Source organism: Tympanuchus pallidicinctus, unplaced genomic scaffold, assembly GCF_026119805.1.
Source record: "Tympanuchus pallidicinctus isolate F22 unplaced genomic scaffold, pur_lepc_1.0 scaffold1, whole genome shotgun sequence".
Lineage (NCBI taxonomy): Eukaryota > Metazoa > Chordata > Aves > Galliformes > Phasianidae > Tympanuchus > Tympanuchus pallidicinctus.
In genome coordinates, this window is record NW_026294618.1 from 34,221,622 (window position 1) to 34,244,207 (window position 22,586).

Here is a 22,586-nt window from a genome sequence, read left to right on the forward strand (position 1 = left end):
ATTGCTCTCTATAACTTCCTGAAGGGAGGCTGTAGTGAGCTGGGGGTCGGCCTCTTCTCTCGTGTCATTAGTGATAGGAACAGGGGGAATGGCTTCAAGCTGCGGCAGGGGAGATTCAGGCTGGACATGAGGAAGTATTACTTTTCGGAAAGGGTGGTCAGGCACTGGAACGGACTGCCCAGGGAGGTGGTGGAGTCACCGTCCCTGGGGGTGTTCAAGGAAAGAGTGGATGTTGTGTTGAGGGACATGGTTTAGTAGGAGCTATTGGGAATAGGTGAACGGTTGGACTGGATGATCTTTTAGGTCTTTTCCAACCTTAGTGATTCTATGATTCTATGATTCTATGATTCTAAATCATGTCCCTGAGCACCACATCCAAACAGTTTTTAAGCACATCCAGAGCTGGTGACTCAACCACCTCCCTGGGGACCTATTCCAGTGCTTAACAAGCCTGTCTCTAAAGAAGTGTTTCCTGATATCCAACCTAAACTTACCCTGGTGCAACTTGAGGCTATTTCCCCTTGTCCTGTCACCAGTCACCAGTGAGAAGAGACCAACCCCAATCTCACTGTAAGCACCTTTCAGGTATATGGAGAGAGCAACGAGGTCTCCCCACAGCCTCCTTTTCCCCAGACTAAACAGCCCCAGTTCCATTGTTTCTCTTTAGTTTGTATATTCTTTGCCTTTCCTGCTATGCCAAGCAGAAGGAAGGAAAACTGGAGTTCTTGATACTTCTAATAAATACAGTTGTATAAAAAAAAAGTCAGTTGTGTCACTTTGGAACATTATATGACTGTAGATGTGGGATTCAGTCTTTTTTATTTGATTGCCTTCTGTTTATTAATGTACAACCAATGACTTTAAAGAAAACAGATTCTGAGACTCCAGGCAAAAAAAGAACATCTTCCAGACACTGGCAGTCTCCTCCAGTTGTTGTTATCTTCAAAGACATGGAAAGTTTCACTACAAAAGTACTTCAGGACTTTGTGCTTATCAGCAGGTAATGTCACTTGGAGTTTTGTTCTTCCACTCCGTTACTTGTTTTCTATTTGCAGCTGATTAGAAGTGTAAAAATGAGGGAACGTTACCAGCGGGGAGCTGGAGCAGGTATTGATGGTGCTTATTTGCAGCGGTGATTGAGCAGTGAGTGACAGACTACATCAGATGCATCTGTGCTTCTGCCCTTTCTTAGTGCTGCCTTCCTTAAAATCATCTCCTGCATTGCAATAATTAGCCCCACAGTTCTCCAAAAAGAGCACACTGGATGGAAGTGCAGTTATAGCAGGAACGGAGCCACAGTTGTAGAGTTAATGCAGTTACAGCATGCACGTCTGATGTCACGTCTAAACAAGGCTAAGCAATTTCACTTGCTGTGAGACCCACACTAAAATTGTTTTCTACTTCAAATCTGGCAGATGGGTTCTCTGGGGAACGTTTCAAGAAGTAAAATCAGAAATCACAATTATCTTGAAATAATTAGCTGTAAGGCAGTGGGAAATGAGGTTTAATTGTTTCTTAAGTGCTGTGCTCTATTTTGCTTTTTGTGGCGAGGATAAATACCTCATTATGAGCATGTGGAGTGCAGATGAAGTGAAGTTTATGTCTGTCGCAGCCTTCTAGTTGCACATACACTTTCAAAACAGACCATGTTTCAAAAAATTTGAGAGGATTCAGCTGTTTTTATGACCAGGAGTTGGCTTGATTAAAGCAGAAGAGAAGAGAAATAAAATGAAAGCTGGGAATAGTTACACAGTACTTTTAAAAAGATCTTTGGGCGAATTGCAGAACTCGGATTTATTCTCAGCATTTGTCTTAAACGTGTCAGTTTAATAATTAAAATGAAGTGGGTAAGGAAGGGAGTCTTCTGATTTGTTCATCACAAGATTAAATTTCTCTCTCTGTTGAAATTCTTTTAGGTTGTGAACAGTGGACAGTAATATGTAAAGTTTTGGTTTTGTGTTTCAGTTTATAGTGAGGAGGTAATTGTGGGGGTGTCAGCTGAAACACTGAAGTCAATAAGAGGCCATGATAAAAGACAATAAAAAAATGAATAAATTGTCAAATTTAATGTGGAAGTGATTTAAGATACAGCACTTGTGTTCCCTTGAAACTCCAATTAAAAAAAGGAATATAATGATAAAAGAATACTGCAAATATTGTGTTTCATATAAATAGTTGTATGCTATTCCCAGTGAATAGCTCTCAGTCCTGGCTAATAGGGTATACCAAAAAAACCATCTGAAGGGGAAGATTGAATCTGGGGAGGCTGAAATTCTTTTTCAAGTGCAATGGGAACATAGAGCTTCAGAGGGATTTCAAATGTATTGCTCAGTTATTAAATGCTGTAAAATCTGTAGATGTTCTTGAGACTGTTAGCTGTTCAAAGTCTCTTCTCATTTTTCTTTTTTCTTTGCAAAAAAAATTAAGTGCTAACATTCAGTTCTCCCAATGGGTGGGTACAATACTGTAATGGAAAAGATGCTTTTTATGCTGCTTCCTGACATTTGAATCCTAAAATGTAATTTAATTTTGTTTTCTGTCTTTGGGCTTTAAGTAGCTTCCTTTTGTGTTTTTTCTCCTTGTACATCAAAACTTCTGTGTTTTTTTTTCTTCATTGCAGCTAAGTCACATGAGGTCAGTGCTGTGCTAGGAACATAATGTGTTTATTTCATGAGTTTCTGTAATGTGACTGTTAAGTTGTTGTTTTTTTCTCCCCTCTTTCCCATAGTCAGCATATTGGTGAATTTCCTCTTGTGCTGATTTTTGGAATTGCTACATCTCCAATGATTATCCACAGCTTACTTCCTCACTCTGTTTCCTCTCTGCTGTGCATAGAGCTTTTTCAGTCCCTTTCCTGTAAGGACCACCTGTCTACTATAATTGACAAGGTAATTCTGTTTCTGAATAGGAAGAGTGTATGTATTCAAGCACAGTGTACAAATGCAGGCTTTAAATACAAGTTTGTCTGAAGCTTTTGAAATGAAATCTGTTCCTGAGAGATGTGAATTTTGGATATTTCTATCCATAACTGCAGAGTAGCTTATCTGTACTGAGAGCTTCCTCCCTAGGTTGAGACACATATGCTTTCATCTTTGATTTAAACTGGCATCTGTGCATACTCGCTTGGGCTACTACTTTGACCTTCCCACCTCTTTAAAGAAGGGCAGTGCTTTGATCCAATTTTCACTTTGCTTAGATAAGGATAGCCCTAAAAACAGAAAAACTCAGTTCAGCTTGAATTCCCGGTCTGTAAAAAGTTAGTAGAGTTATCCAAGTGGTCAGTTCAAATAAGCACTCTACTTATGTGATTTTGCATGTACTCCTTTGTTCAGGATTTCTGAAGTTGCTGTTTTATGTGCTGAAAATAGTAGTATCCCCAGTTGTTACAGCAATCTGCTTTCCATTGTTTGTGATTTAAAAAGTAATACAAGAATAATATTGAGCTAAAACTAACTGAAACATTGCATATTATTTAGTAAAAGGAGCTCAGAAAAACGTGGTGAAATAATGAACTGAAAGACAGTCTTTACACGTGTGTTTGTTCTTGCAGATATGTTTTTAGAAGTTGGCAGCCTATTCAGCATCTCATTTAGTCAAATGCTGATGCTTGCTGAGAGTTGTAGTGAATTGTGAATAAAAATTTTGCTGGGTTGAATTCAGGAAAGAATTCTTTATGACTTCTTGTCCCCTTTAGGTACTTTTAACAACCCAGTTTCCACTTAAACTGAGTGAGAAAGTTCTGCAGGTTCTCATCAACATATTCCTCTACCATGATTTTTCTGTCCAGAATTTTATCAAAGGATTTCAGGTAGGCGATGGTAACAGGAACTCACATTATGGGTGGTGAAAATGAAGTGTGATTCATTCATGATTACTAGACCCTGAAAGATATTTCTGGTTCCTATTCTTGCTGTCACTGATGTGGATGAAAAAAATGCCCTTTGAAAACAGCTTGGTTCTGTGAACAGGTGGGTGTTTCTCTGCCAGAGTTTTAAAGAAAAGCTTACGGGACTGGGTGTAAGCAAGCATTTAAAAGACAGCTCATTCTACCACAAAAGGTTGTATTTAAAAGATGTATTTAGTGTGACCTGCCACAGTGGGTAGAAACACCTCTCTTTTGTTGTAGTTTAAGTTGTAGCTTTGAACACCCTTGGCACAACTCTCCAACTGGGTATCAGGTTGCTGCTTTGATCCTCTTGGGCTGGATTTGTCATGGTGTGAGTCAGCTACAGCAGCGTCTCTTCCCCACTCTATGCTAGAAGTCCTTCTGGAATAATTTCTGCATTCACATTTAGGTTTTCAGAGAAATAGGAGCTGTAGGGTCACTTGTTTTTTACCTCAAAGTAGGTGATGCTTGTGATCTGTGCAGCTGTGCAGCATTTCAGGAGTTACATTTGCCTTCTCAGGAGACAAAGTGAAAGACCTGGTAAAGTTTATTGAAATAGTAATAATAGTTTTAAATTTCATGGGCTATGGTTTTTTTTGGCTTGTCTTTGTATATAGATGCATTTCCACGTCTCAGTCTCAGTCTCAATGTAGCTTTTATTCCTTGTGGGCTTCTCTGAGAACTCTGGATTTTGTTTCTTTTTGCTTGTGCCACAGATGGACTTGCCAGGAGAACTTGATATTTTCAAATCACATGCATTTAGAATGTCCAGGGTTCTTTGATTTTTAAGATTCAGCTTTTCTTATTTGAAAGAAGTTGCCAGGATTTAAGGATTCCTCATTGGCCTGATGTGGAAATACAAACCCTAGTCCTCAGGGTATGGCTGTGTCCTTGTGCATTGAAGTACTCAAGAAAATATCAAGGAAGCAATTTCAGATCAGATTTCCTAAGTGATGTTCACAGGGGATCACCATGGTCCCAGTTATGTCTAGGAGTAACAGTAACGTATCTGACAGGAAGTGTCTCTTCCCTTTGATGGTTTTTGCTTTAAATATTTTTAGTGAGGTTTTCTGTCTGCTTGTCTGTTTTTAAGACTAGATGTGATTGACACGTGCTGTTATTTTGTAAGGCCCTGGTAGTAGGAATATTTAAGACAGCTAAGATCAGTGACCGAGAATTTGTGCTTGTGCGTAGTGAGAACTTAGCGATGTATTTTTGTGTGCATGAAACAAATTGGAATGAGGACGTGGTAAGTTTACCTGTATACTGTAATTGATTTACATGTCTTAATATATACACATTTATGAGCATTGGAGCTGTATATGTAAACTAAAGAATGCAGTAATTAGCATAAATGAATAGAAAGTGTTTCATGAGCTGTGGTTATGGTGATGTAGGAGGGGAAACGACAAGATACTGAATTTGAATAGCAGATAGAGCAAAAAAGGTAGTTATATGAGTGCATTTAAAGCTCTGTAACCAGTGTAGTGCAGTGATGTGACTTGTGGAATGTTTACAAACATTAATGAATTTTTTTAAAGGAATGCCATTACTGTCATGTATGCACTGTAGTGATAAGAAAGCCTTGAAAGGTAGGAAGGATAGCAGGAAGGATGAATTTTTTTTATCATCGCTGGTTTTTGCTTTCTTTTTCAGCTCTGCATTGTGGAGCACTTCCATTCCAATCCTCTTAGTATACTGTGTTGCCAGCTGGAAGAAGCAAAGAGGAGAGTAAATTCTTTATCACATAATCAGTGTGAAAACGTTCGAAGACTGCCCTCTTTTAGAAGGTAAGAGGTGAAATAAATTTTTGAACAGTCTTATGTTCAGTCAGCTTTGAGAACAATGAAAGGAATCTGTAAAGTGTGAAAACTGTGGGCTATTGGTGCATTTGTGTAAAGAAAGAAATCTATCAAAAGGAGGACAGTGCTCAGTAATTTCTGGAACCCTTAGTTTTCTGGTATAGAGAGTACAGTGGTTTGTACTCTGTTTTTCCCTCTTGTCCTTAATACAGAAACAAGCTATTATAACAAGCAACCATAAATCACTCTTCAACTTGTTAAGCCATCATGGAACATAATCTCTAGGGTTTTCTTCTGGCCTTTCAACTTGCTGGATCTGACTGTCCCTTTTTGAATCTTTTCAAATAAATCCTTACAGTAGCATAAATGCTTTTAATTTTTTAACCTTATAGCTTTTTAAGCTCAATCTACATTGTAATTTTTGTATTCCTGTTTTTCATTGCCATCAGGTATGTGGAAAGTCAAGTCTCAGAGGAACAGATCGCACTGCTGACAGCAGACAGTTCCTTAAAGGTAAAATTTTAAGACTGTCTTTGGATAGCACAAATAATTTTCCAGAAATATCTTATGTGGAAGATAATAAATTACACAACTAAGATATATGGTTCCTGTAACATCTTCCATACAGTACATACTCTGCTTCACGTCCAGTGGTGGAGAATTAGGATCCATGGGTCAAAGTTCCAAATCTCTGGGTTGCCAGGTACTTTTATACAAAGCTGCACAGCTTTTCTTGCATCAGCTTTTAGCTACATGTAGAAATAAAACTGCCTAGAAGGAAGCTTACAAGGCTTATTTCTGATTTTGTTTTATAATGTTCTTGGAAAGTCAGTGAAGTGTTTAAAGAACGAGCTACTAACCTTGAAGGTTATTTCTTAAGCTTTTAATCCTCTGTACCCTCTGAGCAGTCTCTGATTGCACCCAGTAGGGGAGACCAAGTCCTAAGGCATACATCCACACTACATGTTGTGCAGGATGAAAATCTTAATTTACGTAGCGTGTTTATCTAAAAGTTTGTCAGGTGATTGAGGTCAAGCTGCTATTGTGAGCATTTTAAGAGTTCATCATCCTCTAAAAGAAAGATCTGTTTGTAATTATCATCAGCTCAATCTCTCCCAGTACATGCATCGTTCAGGATAAAGCGTTTCTCTCAACTTCTCAACTGAGCAACCTGTCAGGCAAATGGTCCGGCCAAAGACAAAGCTATTCATGTATCCTAGCAGGTCTTCCTGGTCTGTAAGGACTTCTCAAATTTGAAGAATGTTCATAGAGTCATAGAATTGCAAGGTTGGAAACGACCTGCAAGATCATCCAGTCCAACCATCCTCCCATTACCACTGCTACCACAAGCACTAAACCATATCTTGCAGCTCCTCATCCAGACTCCTCTTGAACACTGCCAGAGACAACAACTCCACCACCTCCCTGGGCAGCCATTCCAGTGCCTGACCACTCTCTGAGAGAAAGTTTTTCTTTATGTTTAATTTCCATCTTCCCTGGTGCAACTTGTGGCCATTTCCTCGGGTCCAGTTTGTTGCCTGGGAGAAGAGGCCAAATCCCTCCTCATCCCAACCTCCTTTCAGGGAGTTGTAGAGTGCAATGAGATCTCCTCTGAGCCTCCTCTTCTCCAAGAGAGAACACTGTTGTTGTTAATGTTTGGAAGAGAGCAGGCAAATTTGTGAGTGCAATGCAATTCTAGTAGTCAAGGCTAGAGATGATTTATGTGTGACTTTCTGATCTATGGTTTTCAATGTCAAAAATAGCTTCAGCAACTGCTGCTCCCTTGGTGTTTATTCACACCTCAGCAGATGTGCCAGCACAGCAGCTTGCATAGCTGTGGTATAAATGTGATCAGAGATACAATCCAACTTAAACAACCTGACCAAAACCAAAAAGCCGTGGAGTTTTTCTGCTGGCTTGTTTCTGCAGAATAATTTCCTCAACCTGTTCTCTCTGCAGGTGCATAAATGCTTCTGTTAAAACAGCAGGAAGGAAGGAAGGAGTGGGAATGAGCGGCAGTGACTGCTTCTTTGTTTAAACACCGTTTAATGGGCTGCTGCTTTAAAAGTTGAATATTCATCAGTATGTTTAATAAGTACAATACACTCCTTATTTCATAAGGCCATCCCTACCCTGGAAATCTGGAGAAGAAACAGCCAGAACTCTTGTCTTTGTGCATATGAGGCATATTGCGATCTCTGCAAGAGGACTAGGAGTAGGATTGCGTTGCCAAGCTGGCAGCGTTACCTGGTTGGGGAGAAAATGCCCCACTTTAGCATTAATGAGCTGCTTCTTCTGTGTGCCTTCCTGACCTACAGTACCATTCCTAACTTGGGAAATACTTTTAAGGACATTATGGAAGTGGTACTTCTTAAAAAATTTACTGTTCACTTTCAAGACCAGGTAAACTTGCCATTCAAACTCACTAACTAAATTTGCAGTATTCTTTCTCAGCTGCTATCTGGCATCTGTGTTGGTATTTATTTATTTTTTTAATCTATGGGAGGAGTTCCAGCTATTTAGAGTAATTAGGATTTAAATGCATTTTCTCTTCAGTTTCACATCCTAATTGATTTCAACTTTGTCTGAAAGTTCTGACAAATTTCATTTGAAATTATGTAAGTGGGTTCATCTGTATTTATTGAAATAATGTTGCATCATCTTCTAATCGTGTTTTCAATCTCTAGTAAAACAGAAAGGAGAGAAACAGAATATGCCTTCCCACTCTGTTATTTGGCGAAATACAAACTGCATTTCCATTTACATAACTGCATCAGTCTTGATCTGAGAAACCTGATAGGGGAAATACTATGCTAGGATGCTCTCAGTCTGGGGGAGTAAGATTGATTTAGCCACATTAAACAGAACTTTCTTTCTTCTCCCGTTTTTTTTTTGTGGTGATGGTAACTCTTTTTTAGTGATTCTTCTTAGCACTAAAATACAAACCTAGCAGCATCCATCTTCATAGAATCACAGAGTGGCCAGGGCTGGAAGGGACCTCAAGGATCATGAATCTCCACCCCCTGCCACAGGCAGGGCCACCAACCTCCCCATTTAATACCAGACCAGGCTGCCCAGGGCCCCATCCAGTCTGGCCTTGAACACCTCCAGGGACGGGGCATCCACAACCTCCCTGGGCAGCCTGTTCCAGCACCTCATCACACTCATAGTAAAGAACTTCCTCTGACATCCAACCTAAATCTTCCCTCCCTCAACTTAAAACCATTTCCCTTGTCCTGCTATCATCTACCCTTTCAAAGAGTTGACTCCTATCCTGTGTATAGGCTCCCTTTAGGTACTGAAAGACTGCAATGAGGTCACCTGCAGCCCAGCTCCCTCAGCCAGTCTTCATAGGGGAGGTGCCCCAGTCCCCTGATCATCTTCGTGGCTCTCCTCTGGACCCTCTCCTACAGCTCTCTGTCTTTCTTGTACTGGGGGCTCCAGACTTGGACACAGTACTCCAGATGGGGCCTTACAAGAGCAGTGTAGAGGAGGACAATCACCTCCCTGTCCCTGCTGGCCACCCCCCTTCTGATGGAGCTCAGGATACCATTTGATTTCCAAACTGCAAGAGCACACTGCTGGCTCATGTTAAGTTTTTCATCCATCAGGACCCTGAAGTCCTTCTCTGCAGGGCTGCTCTCAAGGACCACTCCTTCCAGTCTGTATGGATGTCTGGGATTCCTCCGGCCCAAGTGCAAAACCTTGCACTTTGCTGTGTTGAACCTCATCAGGTTCTTCCAGGCCCACCTTTAAGTCTGTTGAGGTCCCTCTGAATGAGGTCCCTTTTCCATGAGGAAGGATCTTGGAAGTCCCACATCTTAGGGTCTTGGAAGTCATTTTAGTAATTGTTAAACTAGTGACGTTTAAATTTTAATTGAAAAGTCCACAAGGAGAAATGTCTTAATGGTTTTTATCATCTCAAAGGTTTTCTTAATTTCATAAAACTCTCTGCAACACCAAGTCTTTGTTGATTTCAGCCTGCAGTATGATACTTGTATCTTCCACATATTAGTTTGCCTTGTATTGCCTGTGGAGAAGGATTCATTTTTGTTTTTAATCTTTGATACTCTTTAGCATAACTTTAGAGAACTTCAGTGGTTAGTTTTGTTTCAATTATTTATTATTTTTTCTGTTTAGGGTAGCTCTCTCAGAGCTGATTGAAAGGGCAGTAAAAATGTAGAAAATTCTGTTATTCTCCTTTGATCTTTAATTGCAGTCAGGGGAGAGAAGTAAACTTCTCATTAGTGAACTTTATTGTAGTGAGCCTAAAATGCTTAAATATACCAGCAGAGATTTCTAGTGGGATTTTCCAGAAGCATTACACATTCTTCCATGGGAAGCCAGTGATGATGAGGTGCAAACTGGCAAATTCAGTAGCAGCAGTTCCTAATTTCTTTTTCCTGATACGTGGTTTTTTTGTTTGCTTGCTTTTTCCTGTTTCTGAAAATCTGAATCCATAAATAAACAAGTTGAATTAAAAGCACATAGAAGCAGCAGCTCTAGAATACTTTTCTGTGATCTGATCCTTTAATGTTTATCTCTGTAATAAGAGCAGGAGCCACCCATAATGCAAGAGAGAGTTTTAAGAGCGCTTGTGATAAAAAATAAAGCAATTAATAAAGACTTGAATAAACATAGCTGTGTAATTTCTCAGTACCTATTGCATGTATTGTCTTGGTTTTAGGGGATACCACAGCAGTTAAATGTTCTTGAAAATGATGCTTTTGCTAATCAATAGCAGCTCTCCAGTGAGATGGAAGAAAAAGGGTTAAAATGCAGTGTGATTGCAGTGAACTATTAAAATAAATCATTTTTACGTAGTGGTCTTAAGTGAAAATTGGGGATTGAAGTCACAGCACACCAGAGCATCAAAACCTCAGAGTCATTTTAAGAACTTTGTGAAGATTTTAAACAAACTAATGGCAGAATGACTCCTAATTGTTTCATGATCCTGTCACTGTAGGAAGCAGTGCGGAAGCTGCTAGAGGACTTGAATGTTTACCATGAAAATTATTTTCCCATTCTGAGATGTCTTCATGTTTTCACATCTTCTCTTCCAAAGTATCCTTTGGGCAAGCAGGTGAAGTACTCTTATTCTGTTTCAATCAAACATCTTTTGTCGTTTCCCAGCAGGACATCTGAATTAGTATTTATTCTTTTTATTTACTGTTCTGCTGTTTTGCCCCTTGCTTCTCCAACGGAGACAGATGCTTTCTTGCCATGGGAAGAGAGGAACAGCATGTGGTTTCTTTGCTGGCAGGGATGATAGCTCGTCAGTCAGCAGGAACGTGTTTGTAGAAGGAGGCAAATGTACAGATCAGCAAGTGAATTGGCAAGTTGATTTTTCCCACACCTCAAATTCTCTGTATGAAGTGCAAGCAGTGTATACTCTTCTACCACCTACAAGAGTCTAATAGTCTCATTTTGGGAATCTGAGTAGTGAGTTATAGCAATTTTCTGTGTAAAATAAAATGATAGTAAGGGAACAGTGATAATTGCTCTATAGAGCCATATTGCTCTAATGTCAGTGATTCTCACAGTAAGCAATTTCTTCTTCCACTAAAAGAACAATATATTCTGTGCATGTATGTTTATCTGTTCTCAATCTGCTACATGTTTTTAGAGTCCATCCCTAACAAAATTGAGGAGTCCCAGTATTTGAGATTTAAGAGTTGTTTAGTTAGTCCCTCTGCGCTGATCTGTGCAGTTACCTTCAGCTGGTTGTATAAGATACTGAACTCTTGATTTACGCCGCGGTCATTCTGTGTATTTGAGTAAGAAACTCTAAAGGAATTACATGTTACTTTAAAAAGCTTGTTGTAAGAGTTCTTCAGTGCTTAGCTTGTAAAAGCAATTTATTCTTTCCTCACTTTCTGCATAACAGATCAGGGAACTGCACTGTGCATGTTTGGAAAACCGAGTGTGGGAGACGGAAGAGTATGAGTCATCACTTCAGTTAGCAAGGTGACTTTTTAATCCTTTTTATCCCTTTTTTATTCTGTTTAATACCACTGTACACATGTACAATATCAGTTGTCTGTTCTTTTGGAACTTAAAGCTGAGCATGCTACCTGTGTTGAAGATCTGCAGCTTGTAGGATTGTCTGCAAGTACAGTTGACTGCGTTCTTCATTTTGTATTCCTACTGTTTCCTATGAAACTCAGCCAGAATCTAATATTTCTTATGCCCAGTGTAAATATGCTGGAGACATTGAGAAGTATTTATGTAAATGAGAACATCAGCTGTATCATTGTTAGATATTCTTTCAGTATTCTTTCAATGAACGTGTTGTTATGGTGCATTTTTGAAAACTTTTTTATTAACTGTGGGTCAACCAAGTTATTAGTTTTAGTTGGCCTAAACTGTGATCCATTCTGAAATAATCAGAAAAATCAGAATCTGTTCCAAATGGCAGCTGTGGCCTTTATTTCTTATTTTGCTGCTTTTTTTTTCTTTTTTAAATTCCATAAACTTCTCTTTGAGTTTGTACAGGGGTTGTGCTGTTTGTTACTGAGCTTCAGGAGAGCTGTGTTTGTCTTGTCTATCAGTGTTTAAAATTGAAAATTCATGTAAGGTGATTTCCATAATGGAAAACCTTTAAATCGCCACGCTGCAACACAGACTTCTAAACTTTCTCCTGTCAAGTAACTGTTTAACTGTTTCCTGATACCTGCATTCATTCAAACATCATTTCTGTTGCTCAAGGAGCTGATACAACACTGTTACTGCAAATTCCATGTTGAGAGCCTCTGCCATTGTGTGGTTTGATGTCTTGACAAGGAAGTTGAATAGGAAGGCCAGCTCTGTGGAGGCTGGAGGATCACTGGGCTCACATGCATAAGAAACATTCTCTCCATACTGTCCCCCTACCACACTGCATTTTCCCACAGCACCACTTTGCTGTATTTTTACCCTCATCCCATTGGAAGGATTGCTTGCTTGAGTTGTCATGTCTGCAGTCATTTCTTAATTCTTTTCTGACTCTCTTGAATCTTGACGGCGCTCGATCGCTTATCTGCCCTTTGTCACAGATGTGTCACTGTGCTTTTCTGTTCTGTCTGTTCTTAATATCTAGTGACTCTTGGCCATTTTTACCTCTCCTATTTTTCCTCCTATGTCTAATTTGCTTTCCTCCACTCTGAATTCATTTGCTTTCTGGTTGATGCTGCCATCAGATTCTGGCTTATTCCCTCTTTGTTCTTTTTCTGTTCATCTCTCTCTTGTTTTTTTTCTCTAACCCTGGCAACCACTACATGGAATTTCTGGTAGAAACAACACTGATCAGAGTAGAATAAAAATATCAGTAGGGTTATTGCTTTCATAGATTATGGGTGTTTTTTGTTGTTGTTGTTTTTTTTTTTTTTAGTTTGATTTATTTTTTTGTTTATATCCAGAAATTCCATCATTTTTTCTAACTTCTTCAATGTGAGTTCCTTGTAACATTTGAAAGTCTGACTGGGATTTATTTTTTTGTTTTTTCCAGCTTTTTCTTTATTTCCCTTGTCCCTCTTAACAAATATTTACTGTCTCTGATATTTCTGCATGGGATCTTGCTGCTGTGTTTCAGAATGAAGTGGCAAAATGTGATCTTTGCCCTTCCACTGAGTCTTCCTTTTTTTTCCCCCTTTGCTTCACTGTAGAATTTATTCACTTCTCTAATCTCTCTGCTCTCCTAGGGGCTGTATCACTTATTGATATTCCTCGCTCTCACCCTTCCATTCTTCTTTTTCAACATTTTCTGGAGTTGTCTCTTTTTTTTTTTTTTCCCTTGTATTAAAGAAATTAAAATTAGAGAAGAGAGGGAGTGAATGTGAAGTTTAGCAGGAAATCGGTCCAGTAAGAAGAGAGAGAATCGAGAGATGTAGGAGTCTCTCTGCACGGATTATTGAGAGCAAACTGGCTTGGGCTTCTGGTCAAAATTTAGGTGGCAAAAAGTTTTAAGTCTTCTATCTGTCTGGATGCTGTACTGTGTTTTTGGCTGCTGACTGCTGATGTCATTGGTCAGATGCTGCTTATCGCAGTCCGGCCATTTTATATTTCTCTGTTGTTTACCTGTCTTATCAGTTCTTCAGGCAGTCCTCCTTTCAGTATTTTGAAGGTGTTTCTATGGGTTTCATGCTGGCTTGCTTTTTCTTTCATAGGACATATGACATATACATGTCTGAGTAATAAGAGATATTTATTGGATGTATCTGGATGATGTGAGATTTTCTGATCCCTGGAATACCTTGCAGAAGTCTCAGGTCCAAAAGGCTGGGAAAGATCCTTTAATGTTTCCCAGTGTGCAGTAACAATACTTTTGCCTGCTGTTTGGGCCTCCTAGCCTTATTATCTTTGTAAACAAGTTCTTCTCTAGGTTCTCATGTCTGGGATACTTCTAAAACTTACATATTGGAAAAAAAAATACTAATATAAATGAATGGAAAAGAACATATTTTCCATCTGCGTATCTATACATCTTGTCATCCTCTTGTCGTTTTACATCTTTAACTATTGCAGTGTTTTCTCATGCCTGGAGCAAGGCCACCTTGTTCATCCATTATTCTCTGCAAAACAGTAAATGTTTTGTACCCTTTGTGTGGTCAAGGTCGCCTTCCTGTTGTTAGCTCCTGCTGGTTTTCTGTACAGAATGAATGTCTGTAAAAGCAACCATTGCCTCGCAAAACTCCATAACCACAAATCAGGTGAACATCAAGTGCTAATCAGAAACTCGAGTTTGCATTCCATTTGCCTTTCCAGACATTGACAAAGCTACCCCAGCCTCTTTGGAATGCCTCCTTAAATCCTTCTTAGACAATGTTTAGCTAAATGACACGGAGGCTCACTGCCTGACACACTGATGGCCACCATTTTGTGGGCTTGTTAACATCCTTTTTCCATGTATCCACATCTTTTCTGTCTTCTGGAATCCCTTATCATCTTTGTTTTGTACTTCATAAAGAAGAAGCAAAACCACACGAATAGGCTGAGTAGAGCTCTCAGAAACAGTCACTATTACAAATGTGTGATTGTTCAGAACCGTGGTGTTTGGCAATTGCACCACATGAAAAAAGAGCCATGCATGTGTAAAGGTACTGGCTGGATGAGGTGACTTAATTCTGGAGCTCGTTTATGGATATTTGCAAGGACTTGCTTTATTATCTTTTGAATGAAGATTGTGAAACTGGGAAGTGCTGGGTGACATTTGTAAAATGCCCTAATATATAAATAAAACTAAGTAAATGCTAGGCTGGAACTTGGACTAGATGACTTCAAGAGGTCCCTTTCAACCTAAACGATTCTGTGATTCTAGGAGTGGTTGGGTGGTACCAATTAAATACAGAAAGCAGTAATTCCAGTTTAGTTTGAGAACTCGTTTTGAATCACAGAGAGCAATCTACTCCTTGCATGGTAAATGGATATTGCCCTGTCCCAGCTAAAACTAAGACATTCTGATTTCATAATATGCCATCTTCTCTGGAATCAGTTTTAAACCCTACTATATTTTTGTAATGGGGTTCATAGTTTGAAAAGTTACAGATTCTCAAAACTTATAACTATATATCCACTGAAGGTTTTTTGTGTAGAGTATTAGAAAGAAGTTTCCTCATCAGTCCTGTAGAAAAATGGTAAGTACATCTGTCCAAAAGCAATTTTGTATGTTTCTTTGCATTTGTTTGATATCCCTTAATGTCAAAAAAGGAAAAAAACTTGTTTTTATGGAGGTTTTCTCTTTTAAAAGGATTTTTTTCTACTTATTTTTAACCTTTTTTTTTTTTTTCTGTGAAGAACATTGAAAGGTGTTTCATCATTCTGTGTCCATAATTGTGTCTTTTAGAATGTTGAACAAGTCTGATTTGCTAACCATGCTTCAAAAGTGTGTGGAAATTCTTGTGTCATCTCCTGGAAGGGAGTTTGATGAGATAGTAGAGAAGCTGAAGGAGTTCTTGACCCAGTTTCAGAAACTAGAAGGTGGGTGTGCATCGTCATACGTTCCCTTGCAGATTAAAGTGAAACTGTTCTATAATTGGACAAATGGTATTTTCCTGGTCATATTCTCTCATTGCATCCAGTTGTCAGATATTTCAAGATTGTTTTTTGAATACAAGACACAATTAGGACATGTTTATATGCTTTATTGGTTTGCGGTTCATGCTTTTCTAAGGCAGAATTGTGATGTAAGATAAGAAATTGGACAGATCAGCAAACATTACTCACTAAATCTGTCATGTGTATTCTGAGCATTTTACCAGATGTTGCAATTAACTAAAAATATTTAATGAAACAGTTTTTGAAAGATAAACAGAGGCAGATTTCCTTCTGACTTGGTATTCAGTCCAAATGTATATAAAGTTATTGCAGTAACCTTCAGTTGGATTCACATGAGAACTAGACCAGTGTTGGTTGTCATGGCCCTGTTGACATACTGTAACTTTTCTTGCCCCTTTTAGCTGGTTACTCACAGTAGGGGGACATTATGGAAACAAGGAATGCAAATGAACAGCAGTTTTCCATCTTTCAGAGACAAGTTCACAAAAAGTGCCATATTCCATCAGAAACAGGAACTGATGTGTTCCAGCATTTGTCTGGAATTGGAATGTGGTTCTTTTCTTTGAACTGTAAAGAAGTGCTCGCTCCTGTTTCTCTTTTGAATATAAAGCAGCTACCGTCTCATCTCTTGTATGTGTCCTAAATGGAGGTCATTCTCAGTTGGAGCTGCAGCACTCTGTTTGGACAAGTAGGCCAAGCTTGGCTTGTTTAGAAGAAAAATTGTTGGTTTTTTTTTTTTTTGTCTGTACCATGTAATTGTGGAAAGATGCAGCAATGTCAGGGCTGCGGTACAGGAACAAGGGGACTGCTCTAAAAGTAAATGTGTGTTCCCTGAGGATGCTGGCACTGAAGATCCTGACCGAGGTTGGACAACCTAATGGTTGGTCTAGTCTGGAAAATTAAAATTAAAGCACTTCAAAATGTAAAATCTCCAGAAGTATTCAATCAAATAGTTGGATTTTTACCTTGGGGGGGGATAAGGAAGGACAAGATGGAACAAATGAGAACACAGCAACACACGGAGCTGTGAGATGAAAAGTCAGTATTTATTTCAGATGATGATTTGAAGAAGTTTTTAAAACAAGGAAGGTCTAACGAGTCCATGAATTATCTCAGTTTGCTTTCAAAGAGGATTTAAGCTATGAAGTGAGAGGGGGAAATTAAAATAAGCCTTAAATGAGTAGTAGGTTGCTGAGTTAGGTGACTTTCTGTACGTTTCTGTGGTCATGCTGATCTTTAGCTGAACTTTTCTGCCAAAAAATGTTATGTATCTGGATCTCCCTCAAAGCCCCAGTGAAAGCATGGTCCCAAATGGTTCCAAATGGTTTTCTTGTTGTTGTTTCTTGTTGTTCTTTCCAAGACTGCCTAATGAATTAGAAGAAATCAAAACTTGAATCTTGGGGAAAGAAAATACCTTTATGTTGGATCTATTTTGACAGAAGGATTAATTAAAAGTAGAAACATCAGATAAAATTCTATTTATCCCAAAATTCCAAGATAATACATTTTTTGCCATTCATTGGTAAGGGGGTCTTTTAAAAGCCTTTTGGCTTTGGAATTGCTCTGATAGCAATTTTTGTAATGGGGCTGATAACATCACTTTTTTTTTTTTTTCTTTTCTAACCTTTTGACAAGAAAGAAATGTATTGAGAAATGCATGCATGTGCCTACACGTGCTGTTAACATTGAACCGGAGGAAGAAAAGATGAGGTTCCTTTTAAATGTGCATTTTAATGATTGATTCTTTAGAGTACAGTTAGTTCTTATCGTGGACCAGAACATTTTAATAGCTTTCAATAAAAATTGAAGTCATTAGTTAGTTTTAGACAGTTAGCCAGCTTTTTTTTTCCTCAAGAACTAAGAATTGCTACAATCAGCACTGCGAGATGTTTATTGAATTGGTATTCTGTAACATTGAAAGTAGACAGCAGTCTGCAGTCCTGCAGTCCTGGTGTGTTTCAAAGCACCAACTGTAGAAGATAATTTTTGTTTCCTGAGGGAAACTGCACTGATGATTTTGTTGACACCTTTCTGCAGGGCAGTAGAAAATACCAATTCATTCTATGTACATCATCAGCAAGATTTGTATACGATGATTGTTATTGCTGATGGGAGCTTTAATTCTGACCTGTAGGTAAAATCTCCATCTTGGTAACATTTTGTCCATGAGGCAAGAAGGCCAGTTACATTATGATTAGGGCATCACCTTTATTGTTCAGTGTGGCCTTGATTGTTCTGTCAGAGGTTTTGCTTGTTTGTTTTCAACATAAAAAAAACCCTAATTAATGATGGGATTGATCAATGAAGTATATGACTATGAAAATGAAATGTGCTTATAAATTAAGATGAAAATAGATCTGGATAGCGAAATACATGAGCAGGCTTTCAGTTTGCTACTCTGGTTGCTGTTTTTACATTTAGTGGGTGGACTGATTTCTTATTTGGTATTTGTTGCAAATGTAAAGGAAAAGAAATGCAGTGTACGACTTCCTGAACGTTCATTAAGCATCGATACTATCTTGCACTAATCTGTCCAGTTTACAAATGCTGAGATTATGACCCAAAATGACCTAAGTGGATTTCAAGTGATGTGCAAGGCTTGTGCTGGATCTTTTCTCAGGGATGCATTGCTTTGCTTAATAACTGTTGGACAAGCTGCACTGCTGACTCCTTTTTAACAATTTCTTACAAGGGCCAGACTCAAAAGCTGCCTGTGTTAGGTCTGTAGGTCTGTAAACCGGTAACTCTGAATGCTTCTCAAATTGCTTGGGAGGTTAATATAGGCATGGAGGAAGAGTTTACCCCCACATAATAAACATGAGTTTTGTTCCTGTAGCAGAAGCTTACCAAGAACGAGATGAGTCCGTATCGCCCCAAAAGGAGCTCCAGAAGAAGACAAATCTTTATAATCTCCAGAAGGTTAGGCCTGCATTGACTTTACTCACTAGTTCTTTAACTGAATGCTTCTTTAGGTGTATTTGTCCATGGTTATGTCTTTCCTGCTTGCTGGAGCTCTGAGTAAAGGTTGTGTATAAGTAATTCTTCTGAAAAATGAAGTAATAATACCAACTGTGTGTGTCAGGCCTACCTGATGTGTAGAAAATGATAGAAAATATCTGTCATTAACTAGGATCTTAACATGTAAATTAAGAGATTTCTTTGTATTTGACTTGTAAATTATGCTTCTGCCTAACCCACATTTCTTCAAGCTTCTGAAGCCTGAAGAATTTTCGTAACTCCTACCAGTTTGAGAACTGGATACACTGGCCTAAATAAATGTAACTGCTTGATCACATTTCTTAACATCATCGATGAAGACATGCCAGCAAAAATTAATTATACATGTTCAACATGTAGATTGTGTTCTCCAGAGAGTAACTACCTCCCATGTAGTTTTATGCACTGCTTTTTTTTAAAGACTTTGTTGGAGTTGAAGGAATCAAGGCGGTCTAAGAAACTGACCAAGTTTGAAACGCTTCGTTTTGAAGTTGTTGACTACATAGACAGTCTTGTAAGGTGAGCTTTCCTGTGTGATATTTCTGCGTTGGTTTGCACTAGATGCTAGAAGAGAAATTCTGCTAACAAGTTAGCATGGGAATAAGGCTTGTCAAAATTGTCTCTTGGTCCCTGTGGTATGAAGCTTTTTTTTCCCCCCTCATGTTTCTTTCACGAGTACTCTTACAACCATTTATTTTCAGTAGATTAGTAGAAGTAATTGGCACGTGAACTGAGAAACTTATTTTGGAGAATAAAGTTGAGGGGAGGACTGGGTGTACATGATAAAAATTTAGCCAAGAGTTTTCATTCTAATCTTTGCTGATCTGTTCTGTTCATGAAACTGCATAGATGCCATTTTGGGAACTGTTTAGCAAGGAAGGCGTAGCAAATAGAATCTTGGAGGCAGTAAGGTAGAAGGAAATTTGGAAGACCGGGGGTGTGTGGGTTAAGAGATGAAGGCCTTATTACTGTACAGCTTTAGCAAAGGGAAGTTGCGGGCTGAGAGTGTGGTGGCATGGGTGGGAATAGAGAAGCTAACAGAAGTATGACTGAGCCAAGAAAAAAGAAAAAAGGCTTCATTTTTGAAAGTAGAGTTGAGCAAAGACTCATGGGGATGCCTCAAGACGGATAAGTAAGATCTGTGGAGTGGAGTTACATGACTGGTGATAGCATTTATGCCCTTAGTTTTGAATTTATCTCTGGCCCAGCTGGAATTCTAAATTAAATCCATTAGACTAAATCCATTTGATCAAGAAATCTTTAGATGTTGTACTGAGGGACATGGCATAGCCAGGAAGTATTGGTGGTGGGGGGATGGTTGGACTGGAGGATCTTAGAGGTCTTTTCCAACCTTGGTGATTCTTCGATTATATGATGTAGAGTTGATAATCATTGACTTCTTTGCTTTGAAATTCATTTTGGCCCCGTTCATCTTGTTTTGTGAGATGTGTCGATATTGGTCGTAATACATTATTGCAGTCTCCAACTGCAGCAGAGTTCTGTCCTCCCTTAAGGTAAAGCTCATATCTCACCCCTTCGCCCCGTGCCTCGTTATTTTTTCAGACGTTACCTTGTTCCAGCAGACCACAAGACTCTGCATGAGATCGTGTATTTCAACACAGCCAGTGTTCTCCGCGAGCACCTGAATGCTGCCCCGAGGATTGCACTGCACACAGCTTTGAATAACCCATACTCCTACCTGAAGGTAAGAAACAAGGGGGTTGTTTGCAGTGCTGGAATAGTTTCTCAAGACTGTACACGAGGATGATGTTAAAGACTTAGTTTTGCTGTTTCATGTAGTTTGGCACACGCCCAGCTGTTTTGTAGTGGGCCAGCACGTCAGCAATGATAAGCAACTGGGAACTTTGCTACGAGCTGGGGAATCTTTCTGGCTGAAATAAAGGAGCAGATTATGGAAAGAGTTTTATATGGGAAAGCTGTTTTCCAAAGCCTGTTCTAGTGATGATCTTCTCTTTTATAGTTGCTATGAATGGGAGGACGGCGTCCATGGGGGGAAAAATAGTGTCTATGGCTTTTTCCAGGGACGTCTTTTGCAGGGTTGGTCACAGTCCTCACTGCGTAGACTTGCAGACGGGCTGTAAGGCACAGGCTCTGCTCAGTGCAGTGAGGAAATTTACAGTAGATGTGATGAAAATTAGAAAGGGGATTTAATTGAGTCTGTTTTGTTTGACGTTTACTTTAATATCTGCTGTGAATCGATATCCTGTCTGAGCCCAAGAAAAGGATTGTTATGGATTCTGTTAGTTAAGCTGACCTTTAACTAGAGAAGAAAAAAAAGCCCTTTTCCCTCTTCTTTCTTACATCGAATTCACGTGATGGAAGGAAATTCACATAAAGGAAGAAACAGCACAGGATTTGGAGAAGGAGTAGATGTTTATTTACTTGTTTTATCCTTGATTAGAGATGATACACAGAGTTATCCTCACGTCCTAACGTTCCTCTTAAAAAGTTGAAGAGGACACTGGTTTTATCTGTATCCGGGTGCTTATTTGTTACTTGAGTTGAAGTCAACACTTAATTATCAGAAACCAGAAAGAAAGTGATCAGTCTTTTAAATCTACAGCACAGTTTGGTTTGGGTTTGTTGGCACTGTGCTTCTCTTTGAAAAAAAGTTGTCAGTTTTGCTGTGTGCAGAGTTTTACTAAAATCACCTGAAGACCTTTTATGTGAGGATGGAACTGAGTGGGCTTGCCATAGAAGAGACCTTGAATATAAACATCAGTAATGGTTTCAGGAAACATGTAATGATTAGGAGAGCTAGCAAAATCTGGTTACTGATGTGTTTAATAAGTATTCTTTTTGATGAATTGATAGGACGTAAAGTCCTCTGTCATCCTGCACTTCACTCTTTGACATACTTTATCACTCTTTGACATACTTTAACATACTTAACAAACACATTTTGACGTTTGAGGAAACGGTGAAAGTTTTGGTATAGTTTCTAGTAGCAGCAGTATTCACCAAGTACCTTGCCCAGCATTTTAATCCGTGTGAGTCACGGGAACTGTTTGTCTGAATCGTATCCACAACTTCCACATGGCTTGTTCTTTCCTGGGATGTGACCAGAGCAAAGTTCTTTAGAGCTGTTCCTCCCAGAGGGCCAGGGCAGGAAAGGATCTGCTTCACTGGAGTACCAGCAAATGATTAATGATGTGATGCATTTCTTACAGGAGTCCAGTTCCAGTGATTTATTTCGCTCAATGTGAACCAGAGGTCAGATTTATTCTGAGAAGAAATGTGCACAAAACCAAGTGTCATTCTGTTCTCATTGATCCCTTGAAAATGCAGCAAGTTGTAACTTGGAGTATCAGCAGCTCACTGCTTAGAATTGTATCAGCACAAGAAAATGTCATTTTTGGATGTTTCTAGGGTTTAGATGATCTTGGAAGTTTTGTTCTTGACCTTGTGTGGAAAGGGCAATTTTTCACCTTGATCTCAAGGAAGAAGCCCTACTGTAAAACAAAAATCCTTGAGTTGCAATTAAACTCTTGTACAGGAAAAGGGGATACAAGCATTTGCACTTCAGGAAATGTGACAATGCTGTATCCAGAGCAAGGCTGAGGATGTTCTGTCTGGCCCCTGGGGCAGGATCAAGCAACGTGAGAAGCCCCAGGAGTGAGCTGGGTTGTTCCCATCCCATAGTCTTTGCTTTCTGAAGCAGCACCTCTGAGCTCCATAGCGGGGTTCACAGCTGGCTGCTCATCTTTGAGCGGATTCCTGCTTGTTGTTCTGGTGGTGCCCTACAGGGACAGCTCGGGGGCTTTCTTCCCCACAGATCTGCTGTAATGCTTGCTGGGTGCTCTGCTAAGCCACTTAGGGTTTTTACCAGCTATCAAGCTGGTATTAAA

At 39.2% G+C, this 22,586-nt stretch overlaps 1 protein-coding gene across 2 annotated transcripts in view; it reads left to right on the top strand.

The window, feature by feature from the left end:
* The window catches only part of ORC3 (origin recognition complex subunit 3), a 38,907-nt gene that overhangs the window by 12,385 nt on the left and 3,936 nt on the right, over positions 1 to 22,586 (top strand). The window contains exons 7-17 of one of the 2 annotated variants that reach the window (XM_052694177.1): positions 867 to 1,000; positions 2,729 to 2,888; positions 3,695 to 3,808; positions 5,543 to 5,676; positions 6,138 to 6,201; positions 10,655 to 10,771; positions 11,576 to 11,655; positions 15,509 to 15,642; positions 18,557 to 18,639; positions 19,139 to 19,236; positions 20,281 to 20,422. In XM_052694177.1, coding sequence (XP_052550137.1) covers positions 867 to 1,000; positions 2,729 to 2,888; positions 3,695 to 3,808; positions 5,543 to 5,676; positions 6,138 to 6,201; positions 10,655 to 10,771; positions 11,576 to 11,655; positions 15,509 to 15,642; positions 18,557 to 18,639; positions 19,139 to 19,236; positions 20,281 to 20,422 — 1,260 coding nt within the window. The remainder of the gene's footprint in view (positions 1 to 866; positions 1,001 to 2,728; positions 2,889 to 3,694; positions 3,809 to 5,542; positions 5,677 to 6,137; positions 6,202 to 10,654; positions 10,772 to 11,575; positions 11,656 to 15,508; positions 15,643 to 18,556; positions 18,640 to 19,138; positions 19,237 to 20,280; positions 20,423 to 22,586) is intronic. The other variant, XM_052694187.1, reaches the window with a different exon arrangement.